We start from the raw sequence: 17,828 nt of genomic DNA on the forward strand, positions 1-17,828 counted from the left end.
ATTTTTTTTATTTTTTTAAAAAAAGAAGAAAGGGTTCTATTAAAATTGACCGAGTTAATGTTCATAAGAAGTAACTGAAGTAGTAATCATTGAGGTATACAAATTTATCATTCCAGATTGTAATTCATACTGTTACATGGTTGGACACAACCGTATTGAGCAATTCATACTGTTAAATTAAATAGTACAAATCATTTAATCATGTTTCCATTGAAGCAAGACCACAATGGAAAACCTGGAAGCATTGGACGGCCATTTCGTCCTATTGTGGGAATCCTCAGCAGTGCACATCCACGATCCCGCAATCTCAAGATTCCAACCCAGGACCTATCAGTCTCGCACCAGAGCACTTAATCGATAGACCACTGAGCCGGCTGGCATCCAACGGTGTTAATGTCTAACTTCAAACAATCAACGAAATTGAGCAACTACTCACCAATTGTCTTCAGTGAGTTGATATCTCCCAACAGATCTGGTTGAACTCCACTGGTTACTACTTCTCACTAGAACTACAGGAAATACCTCATGTCACTGGATGGCCGTTTCATCCTATTGTGGGACTCCTCCTCAGCAGTGCGCATCCATTAGTGTAGTGTACTATTAGTGTAGATCTGTTTCAATTATCGTATTTTTATCCATTTGTTCATATAAGATATAAATAAATATTTCTTTAAATCCAAAAAAGAGAATTGTTTTTATATATAAAACATGATAAATTCATAGAGTTAAGCGGAAATTATAGGTGGGCATTGTTATATCCGAGTGAAAATTAAATTACGGGTAAGGTCTGAGAACTATTAATGGACTAATATTATACACATATTCCTATTGTATAAATGTTCAGTAACTAGATTACAGTTTCCCACGTTCACAGCTACTTCTTGGTTAGATCTTGTACAAATGTTATTTCCTATTTCATGGTGTGATGTGGTCCGTTTGGCTTGTATATACACCAGCTGTGCCTGAAATAAGTGGTTCGCATAGTGGCAACTGTTATTGGCGTTCTGGATTCAACTGGACGGGCTAGGTGAATAAAGAACCAATAAGTAGGCTAGACTGTTCATACCGGGCGAAGGTCATTGGTTTGGGACAGCACTAAGATTGGCGAGTAAATCACGTGATACCTAGCCGGGTTTAAAGTCACAACAAGCATTTTAATGAAAATATTTTAATTTCTCATCTACCATACAAACTGAATTTCGATTGCCTAATTAAAAATAATTGGTATAAATAATTTTCAGTATGAAATAACATCAGCTGAGAGACTATTAAAAATTCGAGAAACTGGACAGCTGTTTCCTTCAGGTTACAAACAAGTTCCTGAACTTTTGTTGAGAAGCCATAAACTGTAAAGTGTAACCAAGTTACGAGTGTGACATAATGTTGATAACACTAGATAACTATCGCACTTTAATGCTGAGTAACTGGAAATCTAAAAGATATGACATTGAACTCCAACATATTAGTTTAAAACGTATGTAGGTTCCCATCACCAGGATTGGGATACATGACATTCACGGACCTCAAACTACGAAGAAAGGACTGTCCAGCACTTCCTGGTTTTCAATGATTGTTTTTAGTTGATGACAATAACCATCAAATATAAATAATTCCCACAAAAAACCTTAATATGATAAATTATTTAACACATGAGCATAATAGATTTCATTGTTCCTGTTGAGGCGATCCTGAAAATTTCATGCAATAGACATGACAAGCTCAGGAAACACTAAGAAGCATTTTATCCAATCAGCGTTTGACTAGAAGTTTTCCTAGAAACATCACGGAAATGAAAAGTCACATGTAGAGGTTCTGATTGGTTGATTACTGTGCTGCTACTATGTTTAGTAGCATTCTAGAATCTTCAGGAAAACCCAAGGACTTCTAAAATACTATAAAAACCGTATATTTTGTGTACATGAATGAACCTTTGGAGTAAAGTGCTTCTCGTATATTTTGCTCCTTTTCTCTCATGTTCAAGTCACTGTGTATTTCTAGCTTGGAGGTTACAAGACTAGCTTAGGATCGGAGTATAGCGTTCAATCAGCAAGACTTATCAGTTCCTTACTAACCAGATGCTCACTGTTATGAGGGTTAAAGGTAGACATTTTCGTGAACACATCTAGAGTTGATATCGTTACGAATGATTGAAATAAATAATTTACGGTTTGTGACTTTTATTTTCATCCATCATTATCCATATGTTACTCGATAAGTAACCCTTAATCATCATACTGTCTCAATATTTCGTAAATAATGGTTTTAATTTCCGAATAATCATCCAAAGTACTCAATTAGTTAGTCTTTGGTTCTGTCTTCTGAAGTCTATTCAGTCGGAATCCAGTTCCATGAGAAATTCATTGAGATGGCATCATATTTAGTTCAGTGAGGTTAGACACAGGGTATTAGGGAATGATGGTAAATCAGTTGATGAGGTCATGAATCTTCATCGATTGAGATGGTTGGGCTACGTGTTACGTATGCCTGAACACCGATTACCACGACGCGCAATGCTGACTAGTGTAAGAGATGGTTGGAAGAGAGTTAGGGGCGGCCAAACCAAAACATGGCATCAGTGCTTGAAGTCACTAACTTCTAGTCTGAGCCATGTTGGTAGATGCAGATTACTTGATTGGGGTCCGCGCGACCATCATAACCAATGGTTGGAGACTCTGAGTGACATGGCTCAGAATCGATCATAATGGCGTAGGTGTATACACTCTTTATCTTCCCTTAAACCTTGAGATTAAATTTGCTTCATAACTTTCTTCCTTCCTATACTATATCCTTATATACAACCTATCTTTTATATACTACCACCACCACTAAATTAACTACTTCTATGAATCCGGTGTTCATCTTGTTGTGCTAACGAGGTATGGCAACTTGGACCGATGCATATATGTGCCTGGTCCTACGTTGTGATTGACTGACTGACTTTGTAATGTTGATTTTTCGTTCTTTACTTATTTTCTATTTGATAATTCATACTATCTTTGTTGTGTATTTCATTTATGTGTAGAAAAGATTTAAGTCTCAAGTGTATGTAGACAAACAGTTGGTTCAATATATAAGAACTTTCGACTAAATTAGAGCCAATATTGTCACAGTATTTGGGCGCCGAGTTAATGTAAGACATTAAATAAGAATATATTTGTAAAATCTCAGCGAATGAATCTGAATTAAATCCAACATTTCGCCTGGCAATCTGGTCTACAAATACCCGACGAACCTGATGATATTTATCTTGTTTATTCCGACAAAGTGAATGTCACATACAAAAAGGTTAACCATGTTTCAATAATTCAAAGTCAGTTCAGTTGCAATATGCCTGTATATAGAATACAGTCACCTAATGAGTATGAAGCATACACAAATGTCCCGTTTAAATGCTTTGGAGACAAAGCGAGCTTACATGAAGTACATACTTTGTTATAGACAAGTCGAAATCTAAAATATATGAATGGAATAATGACATCGTATTTTTTTTCGTATGAAAGGTGAAAAAAGTCACCATGCATAGTATTACTCATACAAATCAAGGACGTATAAAAGGATACTTCAACGTTTGTGTATCTCCACTCTCCACAATACACATATATAATGAAGGTGAGAGTAGTATTAAAACAGTTCAGGTCAATAAAGTCACATCATTTGCAACGTGGGTTCATAAGATCCAGCATTGTTTCGTGGGGGAGAAAGACTCATAAATGTATTGAACAAAGGAGTAGAGCATATATGTCAAAAGGTTCAATCGATTTTTTCAAATAAATCTCAAAAAAAACAAACAAACTGAAAGCGGGAATACAACCACGCAACTGGCCAAGATCGCAGCAACTACGAAAATGAACAACAACCTTTCGGATAGACTCTCCAGGGAAAACTTATTCTTACATATTTCGTTGAAAAAAGAAGGGGAGGTGATATGACAGGATTAAAAATCAATATTACATTCTTTTGTTCATTGTGATTTTCGTACAACACTACTTTCGTTTTACTTCAATGTGTTAATTATTCAGTAAAACATTAATTTAAGTTTGGTGTTTGTCCAAGATACAATATCCTTGTATTAAATTAATATGATCTATACCCAGAATGACACACAGTATGTGATTTGTTATAACTCTGGGTATTTTCCATATATGTGACTTTATCCTAATTACTAATCAAAATGGGTGTACAATCAGTATATAAATAAGTATATTTTCGACGAGGGTCATCGTATTTTAGGTTTAATAAATCTTCATTTGTACCAGTCTTGTTGTTCTTATTCGCATGGTGAGAATTGCAGTGGTTCCTCCTCTTTTTTAAGTATAAGTAACAAACGATTGAGACATAACAATATTTTCAGTTGAAATTCATTTCATTAGGTTACTGAACTTATTTACCCCTTCCCTTACACTTAAATAGTGACTTAATATTTAAACCATTCAACTTTCAACCATCAGATCATAAAGTTAAGATCATGAGTCAATTGAAGCTAGAACACCATCGAAAACCTGAAAGCACTGCAAGGCCGTTTCATCCCATTATGGGACTCCTCAGCAGTACGCATCCACGAACCCGCACTCGCGACATTCGAACCCAGAACCTACCAGTCTTGCACCCGAGCACTTAACCGATAGACCACTGAGCCGGCCGGCATCCAACGGTGTTAATGTCTAACTTTAACTGATCCACGAAATTGATGAGCACTGCCGAGGAGTCCCATAATGGGACGAAACGGCCGTCCAGTGCTTCTAGGTTTTCCATGGTGGTCTAACTTAAATTGACTCATGATCTCAACGGTATAAAATAACTAAAATTTCCACCAAACCCTTTCTAATTAGATCATAAGTTAAAACTGAACCCCACCTATTTCAGTATGGATACCAGAGTAATATCACTAGAAGTTATAGTATAATTTAAAAACTGAGGACATAAACTTGAAATTAATAAATGACTTGAATTATAAATTATGTGAATAGTGAAACAAGAAGCCTTAACAAACTATGGAAGCTATTTTTGGGGACGTTATTTCATTTAATTCGAAGCCTGTAAAACTTAAACATTTACTTTTGTCCCTTGTCTGTTCTACAGATCATAAGCTTTCGTTTGATGTATGATTCACTGCCATAGCATTTTCTGTTCCAAAGCTATTGCAATTTAGACGTGACCCTTTGTACTCTATTTTCTACTCTAATATCCCAGTTGTGGACATAACTGTATTTTCCTAATCAGAAGGGGTTTTGTGGAGATTTCAGTATTTCTCAAAGTTGAAATCATGAGTCAATTGAAGGTAGAACACCATCGAAAACCTGAAAGCACTGGACGGTCGTTTCGTCCTATTGTGGAACTCCTCGGCAGTGCGCATCCACGATCCCACACTCGCGAGATTCAAACCCAGCACCTACCAGTCTCTCACCAGAGCACTTAATCGATAGACCACTGAGCTGGCCGGCATCCAACGGTGTTAATGTCTAACTTCAACCGATCCACGAATTTCGAGCAACCATTCACCAATTGTCTTCAGTGAGTTGTTATCTCACAACAGACCTGGTTGAACTCCACTGGTCACTGCTTCCCACTTGAACTCCAGGACATGTATCTTGAAGTCAGTCACTGCTTCCAGGTTTTCCGTGGTGGTCTAGCTTCAATCGACTCATGATTTCAACTTTGTATTTTCCTAATTATTTTTAACGTTGTGGTCAGGTTAGTCATCTATTTATTCATGTATCTTTTTACACTAATCTGAATTCGGAATTCAGTTACCAGATCGGGATCGGAATAAAGCGAGTAGTGTTCCAGTTGTTTTGTCTTCTCTCTCTCTCTCGTGCTTGTCAGCCAATCAAGGATAGAATAGTTTTCGTCTCTCTACCCCCACTTCGAACTCACGCATACTAGCCTCAAGGTTAAGCCAGTCAGCTTATCACGTCAAAGTTTTAATCTACATTAGACAAGTTATGCTCGGCACGAAAGTGGGCAGACAGATCAAGAACGTAACAATAAATTACAAAAAAGTTACCTTTATCCATTTATTTCAACACTTATATAACAGTTTTCCATAGTTCTTTCTCTATATCAACATTCAAGGTTCGTGTTATTCGAAAGAACATATATATCCATAACATTAACTAACTTGTTATATTGCAACAGAAATAAAGTTATTTTCATTAATGATAACAATAACAATAAGGTAAACAAGTCCTATCAGTCAGTCAGTCAGTCAGTTACAACATAGGACCAGGCACATTTATGCATCGGTTCAAGTTACCATACTTCGTTAACACAAACAAGTCCTATATTACCAATGAAAAAAATAATGAACAAGTAAATTGTAAAATAAAAATAAAAAAAAGTGATAAAACAAAAAAAAGAAAAAAAGAAAAGAAAAAAATTTTACAAATCCAATGTTTGAAATGCAACCACATGATATGATGCATATTGTGCATTAGTGAATCGTCCAATTAAATGGCTTACAGCACAACCAACTTTATATGGACCAACAATTACTTGCCAATTACGACCATATTCTTTTTCTAATGTCATTGCTATAAATTGTGGTATTGTTTGTAGATCCATTTGTTTTTTCATAGCTATATTAATTAATTGATTTAATTTTTCATTCATTTTTTCATATGAATATTCTATAAGTAATGGTTCATCATTTGGATCCCATGAATGATTCCCTATTAATTTATGATAATCTGATGGTACATTATCACTGGAATAACTACGTTTATACATTGATAATTTTTCTGTAGATGATGAAGATGATTGATAATGACGTGTTATATCTTCAGTTGAACGAAATCTTGCTGCGGCTTGATGAAAAACATCATTGGATGATTCAAATTTTCCATTAAGTCGTCGATTATATCTTTCACTAAAATTATGAAAAAAAAGAAGAAAACAGAAACAATGGTAATATTGTTCTATTTGATATGTTTTAAGTATATAGTAATGCAATGAATGGGAACAAGGGTGGTGAAAATCGAATGTATTTAAGTAAAAATTACAGACTATCTCACTAAATTCTGATAACCATACAGGAAACAACTAATTTGCAAAATAGCCATCCATTGTCACAATTGATTGATCACTGGGTGGTGGGTGATCAATATCATGCGTGTCAAGTCCTTCTTAGTGCTGATCGAGTGCTATTGATCAAGTTGCAATGTGGCCACTAGTCTAGGTAGCTCAACACTGCGTGCACTATGTTCGATCAACACTAAGACGGACTTGACACGCATGACATTGATCACCCACCACCCAGTGATCAATCAATTGTGATTACATCTCAGTCCTACAGTAGGTCGGTCACGGCCCGAATAGCTCAGTGGTAACGTCTCTGATTGTGAAGCTGAGTGACAAGGGATCGAATCCGTCAGGGAGCAACAGTTCATTCAAGATTACAGGTACACCTTGCTGACGAGTGCCAAGTAGCACGAAACCCGGGTCCGGGGTTTCCTGTTGACCACTTCCAACCACCATCTTATCTAGCCATCAATTGTCTCAATCTTAACTGTTCCTTCTGCAAATATCAGTTCATCTTCTCTGATTTCATTGTTCATGCATTTTCCTACAGATTGTGCTTCATTCTTGTTCCTTCCTTATCGATCTTCTGCCAAAATACATTCTATGTCTGACGATCACCATATACTACTTATGTGGGTATAAGTAGATCACACCACAGTAACAGTAATCAGTTTGTTAATATTAAACTCATTTACAATATACAAATAAAATTACCTTTGGAGAAAGGGTATTTCACTTATAATAACGATTTTAAAATATAGTTGAAGGAAACACATGTATAACCCACATTCATATCAATCTCCTATGTATTTAAATTCTAAAATGATGAATATCTCCAGATTAGATGAATACTTCTGATGGTGTTTTATTCTCTGAATGCCTACCTCATGTAGCAGACGTTGATGATGTTGTCCAGAATGTAAATGAAAACTTTGCAATTAAACCATCTAACTTAAAGAAAACAATACCACCTATAAAGATTTACTCTCATCATCCTAATACTTTGGTTCAGTTTTTATTTGGCGGTCATAACCTCGGTCACAACCTATCAATGAATCTCTTATCCGGACATTTAACTAAAATGTAGCTTAGATTATGTTTCTAAGTTCTTAGTAGATTAAATGATCTTTTTACTGTAAATCAGTATTGCATTGGACAATTAACAATAACTGGGATGTACTTAAGATTTATTTTACCGAAATGCTACAACTTATCATTTCCATCGAAACTGTGCTAAAAATTACTTTTAAATCTTGTATTTATCACACTACTTACTTCTATTGCTTAGCAATCAAAAACCTTAGTCTTATAAATTATTGTTGAAAATACAAGATAATTGATAATCTCAAAGCATTCTATTTGTCGTTTATCTATTTATATAAACACATAAATATTGGTACAAAGGGGAACCAGATATATATGCTCTACACAAATCTCATTTGATTTGTGTGAGGGCTATGATACTGCCCGGGTGCCTGAACCGAAGCAGGGGGTTTCCTTAGGGAGCCACACCCGGAACCATCGTCCTAAAGGTCCAATCCACAAGGCACTGGAGCATCGTGAGGAGATGCAGTCCCATGGTAGACGGTGACCAACGATTGATTCAAACGCCATTAGTTCCTTCAGGATACTGGAGCCCATGTACACCATTGGTTTGGAATGAGGGTTTTCCAACTCCCCTAGGTAGACTTGCCATGTCCACCAACCCGGTTAAAGCGCCAGTCATTCGCTTTTCGTCCTCTCAATTTCGTAAACAACACCTCCGCCATGAGAAGGCAGTGATATTAAAATTTATTTTTAATGATATTGTGAATTCAGTTCACCGTTTATTATACAAACCCTTGAAACAGAAAAAAAGAAACTCTTCCTTTCTTTACCTCTCTTCCGAAAACAACAATGACTCAATAGGAGGTATTTTTATTCTACCTATTCTTCACTGGTTCAAAAGCATATAGAGAAATGAATTAAAGGCAGAGTATTCACCTTAAAATTTGACCGAAATCAACTCTAATATTCTTATTAATGTTAATCAGTTAGATATAAATCTATTTACGGAGATATTTTAGTTTTACACCGTACCTACATATTTATACATTGAAATAAGATATTAGACATTTTATTATTTTTTTTAAATCAACAAATTCATTTTAGTGTATTGGTATCCGTGGGGACTGTCGCATCCGCATGCGAGACTAAAGGTCTTGGGTTCCAATCCTGTGAACTGAATCTTGTATGAAAACTGATGGAGATCTCCACATCAGGACAAAACAGCCATCCAGTGCTTTCAAGTTTTCTATAGTGGTTTAGATGAAATTGATCCATGATTTAACCTATTGGAAATTCCTTTCCGTTGTCATTATCGGAAGACTTTGAATATATATAAAAATTTAGTGTTTGAGTAATTTGAATTCACTGACAAATGCCTGTAAATGATGGGCAACATAAAATCTATGATAAGAAAAGTCACAGATAAGTATTAGTAAATATTTTTATCTTTAGTAATATCATGTTGTATAGAAGAATCATAGCAATCTCCTCTTCTAATACGATTAATATCCACCAAGACTTCACTATGATATGACTTGTAATGTTTTAAAGGTAATGCGTTAGGCTAGAGGATTGAATGTGGGCACTTCCTTCATAGTTAAATAAAACAATGTCTGTCCGGTGCTCTTTAGTTTTCGTCGTAAATTTAAAGTCATTTCGTATTGTTTACTATAGATAGTTCTTAAGAATATAATAATGAACCTTTTGATGAGAACATAAACAACTTATTCTGAGACAAATTTTCCGTCATAATGAATCGAGACCATAAAGAAAGTAATGTAGTGAACAAGAACACGAGTGGGGACAATCGAATGTATCAAAGCACAAATTACAAACTATTTCACTAAAATCCGATAACCATACAGTAAACGGTTAATTTGCAAACTATCAATCAATTGTCTCAATCTTAACTGTTCCTTCTGCAAATATCAGTCCGTCTTCTCTGATTTCATTGTTCATGCATTTTCGTACCGATTGCGTTTCGTTCCTGTTCTTTCCCTATCGATCTTCTGCCAAAATACATTCTATGTCTGACCATCATCATATACTACTTATGTGGATATAAGTAACCCAAACTACAGTAACAGCCTGAATCAACAAAATATAGGTTTAACAATAAGCTTTCATTTTGAACTACACTACTATGAAGATAGCTTTCAAATCACAATACCAACATTTAGTTAGTATTAAAGAAAATTGGAAAGAATTTCTGCAGCTACTAACAGAATTCAGTAGTTCAAAACAGACATCTGTCACTTTTTTTATTTACCAGGACAATTATTTATAATAAACAATATAGAATTGTTCCAGTTCAAATTAATGGGTATTATTAACGAACTTTTATTCCAGCTAAAATTCACTTGATAGACATAATTCTCTTAAGAAATGGATGATACCACTTTCATCTACTATTGTCATAATGCCATTGAGATTACGAATCACTCTAAGACAATTATTAAAAACCTGGAAACAATGCACAGCCCCATCATAGAGGATAGAACCCAAAATCGTCGACCTAACACTGAACGCATACTGTATAATGGCTTTTAACAGAACCAGGGAAATGTATGGGAAACCGTTTACACTTACAGTCTGAATACTCAAATAGAAATCTAATACTCATTCAAAGTAATGAGTATAAAAGTTTATTTGTGATCATGAATCGATCAATGTTAGACCATCATTGTAAACCTGGAATCACTGAACGCCCATTTCTTCCTGAGCTCGAATCCCGCGCGCAGGACTGTGGATGCGCACTGTTGAGGAGTCCCATATTAAGGCGAAATGGTCGTCCAGTACTTCCAGGTTCTCAATGGTTGTCTAACATTGATCGATTCACTATCTCAATCAAAGATCAACAATCTCCACAACCCCATACTGATATAAAATTTTATACGAGTAGATCTCTTGTTAAATTAAACGAAGCAAGAACAAATAGGTTTGAAGAATAAAATGAATTCACAGTTTCTCATCAGTTGCATACAACCTAATGTTACAATAATTAACAAATGTTTAGCATAATTTAGTTTGTGAAGTTCAGATAAATATTTCGAATGTAACCAAATTAATAATAATAATAATCAGGATATGAAGTGTATGAATAAACATTGTTATGATCCACTTAGGATTGTTTGTTTGAATCTTCCCATTGATGCTTAGGACTGCAACTGGTCAGTCTCTTATTGGCATATGTGCATACTGTGCGGATTATCTAGGTATTGCCTTAAGTCATAAGCATTATAAGCAAAGATAGATAGTGGCTAGTAGTGGAATCCAGGACGCGTACCACTTCGTCCTATTTGGGACTCGTTAGCTTGATGTACCTACATCTCAGAGTTGATGTTCACTCCGGGACTTGAACCTACTACCGTTCGCTTCAAACGCCATCGGGTTATCCACTTAACTACTGAGTCCTGATAGCCACTTGTTCGTGCAACGAGGTGAAGTTTGAATTCATTTTAAACATCAACTCTGGGATGCAGGTACATCCAGCTGACGAGTTCCAAATAGGACGAAATGCGCGTCTTGGATTCTACTACTAGCCATTATCCATCTTTGCTTATAATTGTTATGATTGATAAATATTTATATACTGGAAAGCAATAATTTATACGTTATATAAAAATAATAGAATGAATTCATTTGATTCTACAAACTTTTCTGTTCTTTCTCTGTTTAAATATAAACTTCTAATTAAAAAATCCTAATAGTTGACACCATGATTCAATTGAAGCTAGACCACCATGGAAAACATGGAAGCACTGCACCACCGTATCGTCTTACAGCGGCGCTCCTCAGCAGTGCGCCTCCACGACTTCGCCCCGCGGGATTCGAACCCTGGACCTACTAGTCCTGCGTTCGAATCACAATAGGACGAACCGGCCATCCAGGGCTTCCAGGTTTTCCATGGTCGTCTAGCTTCAATTCATTCATGCTTTCAACTATGAAAATGCTAAATCTCCACAAGAAAACCTCTGACTAGTGATAACATTGTTAAAAACTATACGTAAAAAATGATCAGCTGATGATAAAAGACCCTAACCATACAACTAGTTATTTTTATTCGCATCACTATCGGCTAGACAGTTCAATGATATTCACCTTTATTGAATATCACGTGTAGTAGTTTTTAGTAAAAAATAGGTTAGTTTTGTTTTATAATTTAGTCATATGATATGGCATAACATTTAAAATAAAAATGCATGTATAATCCACTTATATTAGATTTCATTTCTAGTATCGGATGAAATCAAAACTGTTTGGAGCAACATAAAATTACTTTACGAGTAGAGGGTAGATTATTTTTTACACTCTTTTAGCTAGATTATCTGATAAAGAAGTAAATGATCATAAAATGTATCATTTTTAATTCGTATTACTTTCAATCTAGTAGGCAACCTATACTCCTCCTTCACAAAGGGTAACAGGAGTAAGTGTGGTGTGGTCTATTTATATCTACATTAATAGTATATGGTGATGGTCAGACATAGAATGTATTTTGACAGAAGATCGATAAGGAAAGAACATAAATGAAGCGTAATCGGTATGAAAATGCATGAACAATGAAATCAGAGAAGATGAACTGATATTTACAGAAGGAACAGTTAAGATTGAGACAATTGATTGATAGTTTGCAAATTAACTGTTTACTGTATGGTTATGAGAATTTAGTGAGATAGTGTGTAATTTGTGCTTAAATACATTCGATTGTTCTCACTCGTCTTCGTATTCACTACATAAGTAAGTAATGAAGTATTTTCAACAAAGTATCAATTTGAATAAATACTATCTTCAAGTATATTCATAACTTGACACCATTGATTGTGCTTCATTTGAATGACTAAGATCAAAACAATAATTTTTTAAAGTGAAATGATTCAACTATTTCACGTGATACAGAATATAGTTTGACAATCATTAAGATTTGTTAGTATAAGAGGTTATGAAAACGATTAAATTTCGTTGCTTTGTATCACGGACCGACTATAATTAGAAAATTAATGAAACACCGTTGGATACCAGCTAGCTTAGTGGTTTATCGGTTAAGTGCTCTGGTGCGAGACTGGTACGTCCTGGGTTCGAATCTCGTGAGGCGGGATGCGCACTGCTGAGCAGTCTCACAATAGGACGAAGCGGCCTTGCAGTGCTTCCAGGTTTTCCACGGCGGTCTAGCTTCAATTGACTCATGATTTCAACTATGAAAATTAAAAAGTATTTAATAGGTGTTTCGTCCTAGAATGTGACTACTTAATAGTGCACATCTTTAGTTCAATCACGGATCGAATTTTACGATATGAAATCATAAACTAGTGAAAATATTAAGTTTTTGGTGGAGTTTTGTTCTTTGAATTGAATAGTTTGGTTATGGAGCTTTCATCGCTATTCTGAATGGTATCATCAGCACAAACTTCATGTAAAACTGAAGTGGAGCTTTCATCGTTATTTTGAACGATATCATCAGCATAAACTTCACACTTCAATTCTACCTGAAGTTTGTGCTGATGATACCATTCAGAATAACCATGAAAGCTCCACAACCAAACCATCCAATTCAAAGAACAAAACTCCATCTAAATCATCCACCTGAATTAAAAATCTACCCCACCATCTCAAAGATACTAAGTTTCTAATCATTTATTCATATTTCTTCTTTAAGAATACATAGACTAAGAAATGCTTATATACAACCAGAGTATACATCATATCTATTATAGTCAATACTTATAAGAATGATCAAGTACACTAATCATCATTTATATTACAGAGTTACAAAAATTCACTCAAGTTAATCAAATCAAACTAAAAGAAGAAAGGTATTTAGAGTAGTAGAATGAAACAGAACAATTTGAGTTCATTCTCTGTCATTACTTTTCATATAAACTATTTACTAACTCATTATGGACCATTCAATACTTATATATTTATGTGTGTAATCTCGAAAAAAGGCAAGTAGTCAAAGTAGGTTATTCAGAAATAATTGTTGTTTACTTAATAATAGTAAGAAGAAGATGAAGGGGAAGAAGAAGAAGAAGGGTGAGGAGAAGGAGAAGAAGAAGGAATACACATCTAGATACCATTTTGTCTCCAAACTTGTGTTAAACTATTTATACTACAGTAATTATATTCATTGGAATAATAATAATTATTAGAAATATCATTTAATTTTTTCTTCAAGAAAAATAGAACATTCTTCTACATAGATCATTAGTATATAACAAGAGATGTATGTTGATAAGACCAGAATGTTTACTTTTATTTGGTATTGTTTATTTGAATCTTCTTATTGATGTTTAGCATTGCAATTGATCAGTTTCTTGTTGGTATATGTGCATCCTGTGTGAATTACCTAGATATTGCCTTAAGTCACAAGTATTATAAGCAAAGATGGTTGGTGGCTAGCAGTGGGATCCAGGACACGTGCCACTTCGTCCTATATGAGACTTATCAGCTGAATGTACCTGCATTTTAGAGTTGATATTCACTATGGGACTCGAACCCAGTACCTTTAGTTTCAAAAAGCATTGCGTTATTCACTTAAATACTAAGTTCTGATAGCCACTTGTTTGTGCAATGGGGTGAAGTTTAAATTCATGTTAAACATCAACTCTGGGATGCAGTTACATCCAGTTGATGAGTCCTAAATAGGACGAAGTGGGGAATGTCTTGAACTTCACTGCTAGCCACCAGCCATCTTTGCTTAGAATGTTTACTGTTAAAATTAACTAATACAGAACAATATCAAGACCTTTCTCTCTATTTTTAACCTCTTATTAATTAATTATATAAATCAATTTAGTAATCTATTATTAAAGCATCATGATGAATGGAACTTGTCAAGATTTAGTTATGATTGATCGTTAGATTCATATATGATATTCTACTGTTAATCATGATAAGAATGTTACTCGAGACAACTTAATTGATCCATGTTATCTAGTAGGATTCATTATGAGATTAGATTATCTAACTTATTGGATTTGTATAAGCATAATAACACATTTAATCAAATGATTTATTATGTAATGAATAGTCATATGAGAATTGATATATGTATATAATTGAAAGCATGAGTCAATTGAAGCTAGAACACCATCAAAAACCTGAAAGCACTGCAAGGCCGTTTCATCTTATCGTGGAACTTATCAACAGTGCGCATTCACCATCCCGCACTCGCGAGATTCAAACCCAGCACCTACCAGTCTCTCACCAGAGCACTTAACCGATAGACCACTGAGCCGGCCGACATCCAACGGTGTTAATGTCTAACTTCAACTGATCCACGAAGTTGAGCAACCGTTCACCAATTGTCTTCAGTGAGTTCCTATCTCACAACAGACCTGGATGAACTCCACTAGTCATTGCTTCTCACTAGAACTCCAGGAAATATCTCTTGAAGTCAGTCACTAGTGAGCATATGATTATTAACAGAAGGGATTTTGTGGAGATTTAGTATTTTCATAGTTGAAAGCGTGAGTCGATTGTATAATTGAAATTAGTCTACTGAATATGAAATTAAATTATATACTAGATGGATTAAATTCACTTAGTATTGTTTGTTTGAATCTTCCCATCGATGTTTAGGACTGCAGCTGGTCAGTCTCTTATTGGCATATGTGCATACTGTGCGTTGTGCCTTGATATAGCCTTAATCCATCCATCTTTGCTTAAAATACTTGTGAATTAAGGCTATATCGAGGCAATACGCACAGTATGCATATGTGCCAATAAGAGACTGATCAGTTGCAGTCCCAAACATCAATGGAATGATTCAAAGAAACAATACTAAGTGAATTTAAACTCCATCCGATTGCACAAGCAAGTGACTATCAGGACTCAGTAGCTGAGTGGATAACTCAATGTCGTTTGAAGCAAAAGATACTAGGTTCGAGTCCTAGAGTGAACATCAACTCTGAGATGCAGGTACATCCAGCTGATGAGTCCCAAGTAGGACGGAAAACGCGTCCTGGATTCCACTGCTAGCCACTATCCATCTTTGCCTAGATGGATTAAGTTTAGAAAGAAAGATTGATCTGGTACTGTGTTGTTTCAGTCTACCTATGGTTTTAACAGAAATTATTCTTACTTAGAGTGATGAGTAGAATTAAGTAATATGAACTCTTTGGAAATTCTAATCTTAGAATATGGGATGAGATGAGTGTGTCTTAGTTTTACTATTTACTTTTTAAAGGAAGCTGTGAATTGATAATCAAACGACTTGACTTTCAGTCATCAAATCTTAAGATTTTGTGCAGTATCACCAGTCCTTATTTAAAGTATGGCTTAAAGGAAAGCACACAAATCTGTATTTTATAAATGGGTACTAACGAGAGCTTAGGTTATTCTTTATTTGTTACTACATGTTGGTTCTTTCTTGAAAAGATAACCTTGAAGATATATTTTCATGATTCATATCTCCACAATTACCTTAGCTATTGTCTGAATGATTACTGCAATCTTTAGGTTGTTCATTTAGTTCTATCTTAAGATTATTCATGGCGTCTTACTATAGTAGCAGAGCTGTTCTATTTTGATCTTTAACTTCTGTTTCGAATCCAAAAATATCCTGAATGTACTGTCTTTTTTCTGATATTAAGGTGTGGATAATCAATTTTGAAGCACTATGATATGCCCCCGTGGAACACTCAGTCGTTCTTTAAGTAAAAGTTGGTGTAGGCCTGTATCTAATCTTAATTGAAAATATATAACAGTGAGTTATATAGATAATAACTTATCACATTTTAATGATTCGACTGAATATATATATAGAATTTAAATGTGGGAATGATATCGCGAACACCGTTATAATCATATATACTTATCGAGATATCTTTATATATCCAAGTTACATTTACGAAAAGAAATACAAAATATAGGAAAATATATGACACTTCAGCTGTATGTAATACTTTAGTATATTATGTCTATTCCTCTATCATACCAGTATCAAGCTAGATGAATTGTCATCTAGATTATTTATTATGATGTAGAGTTGAATAAATAGTAGCCAGTGATATTTCATTTTTATAATTATGTAAAATGAATCCACAACTATAAATGGGATTATTAAGCAATCTTACCTGAACAAGTTATTGAGGAGTAACTACATTTTGAAATACATTTTAGAGAACTGAAAAGGACATATTAAATAACTGATCATAGTACATTTGTGACATTCCCATAAAGTTTCAAGAAAATAGATATTTAAGTGAATGGACGTAAGTAATGCTACCACAACAGTGATATACTTTCAAAATAATTAATGAAGAGAGAATTTATAAGTGTTTTCGCTATCTATGTAGAAATGAACAGTTTCATAAAACATCCGATAAGCTATTATTGAGTTTGTATTGAGGAGTTTCCAGTCTTTGTTCATACCAGTACCTTAAAAAAGGTGAATGTTTAGCTAAGAAACGATACCTTTATTCTCTCATTTCTCTAATTTCACTTTGCTCATTTCATTTGTGATGAACTCTAAGTATATATTTGATTCAAATCTACCATTATATCTCTATAACTTAATTCACAAGATGTTGCATTATTCCTCTCTTTTATGCAAGCAAACTAGACAACGAAAGATTTTTGTTTATTTTCGTAGTTTGGCGAGAGTGGACTTCGGCCCAGTATGTCTTAAACAGGATGGTAGTCGTTTCGTAAGTCAAGTTGCACAATTACTATTTAGTTTGAAAAAGTTCCTCTGCCAAACCGCTAATATTATGTGCTTTTCAAACAATAGGATTACCCTTTATTACCTGAATAATAATGAA

At 34.7% G+C, this 17,828-nt stretch overlaps 1 protein-coding gene across 1 annotated transcript in view; it reads right to left on the bottom strand.

The window, feature by feature from the left end:
* Window positions 1-6,378: 6,378 nt before the first annotated feature.
* Smp_133650 (hypothetical protein) overlaps window positions 6,379-17,828 on the bottom strand; it is a gene marked incomplete at both ends in the record, with an annotated part of 19,925 nt that continues 8,475 nt past the window's right edge. The window contains one exon of the mRNA XM_018796332.1: window positions 6,379-6,865. Coding sequence (XP_018650555.1) covers window positions 6,379-6,865 — 487 coding nt within the window. The remainder of the gene's footprint in view (window positions 6,866-17,828) is intronic.

The sequence above is a fragment of the Schistosoma mansoni genome, chromosome 2 (genome assembly GCF_000237925.1).
Source record: "Schistosoma mansoni strain Puerto Rico chromosome 2, complete genome".
NCBI lineage: Eukaryota > Metazoa > Platyhelminthes > Trematoda > Strigeidida > Schistosomatidae > Schistosoma > Schistosoma mansoni.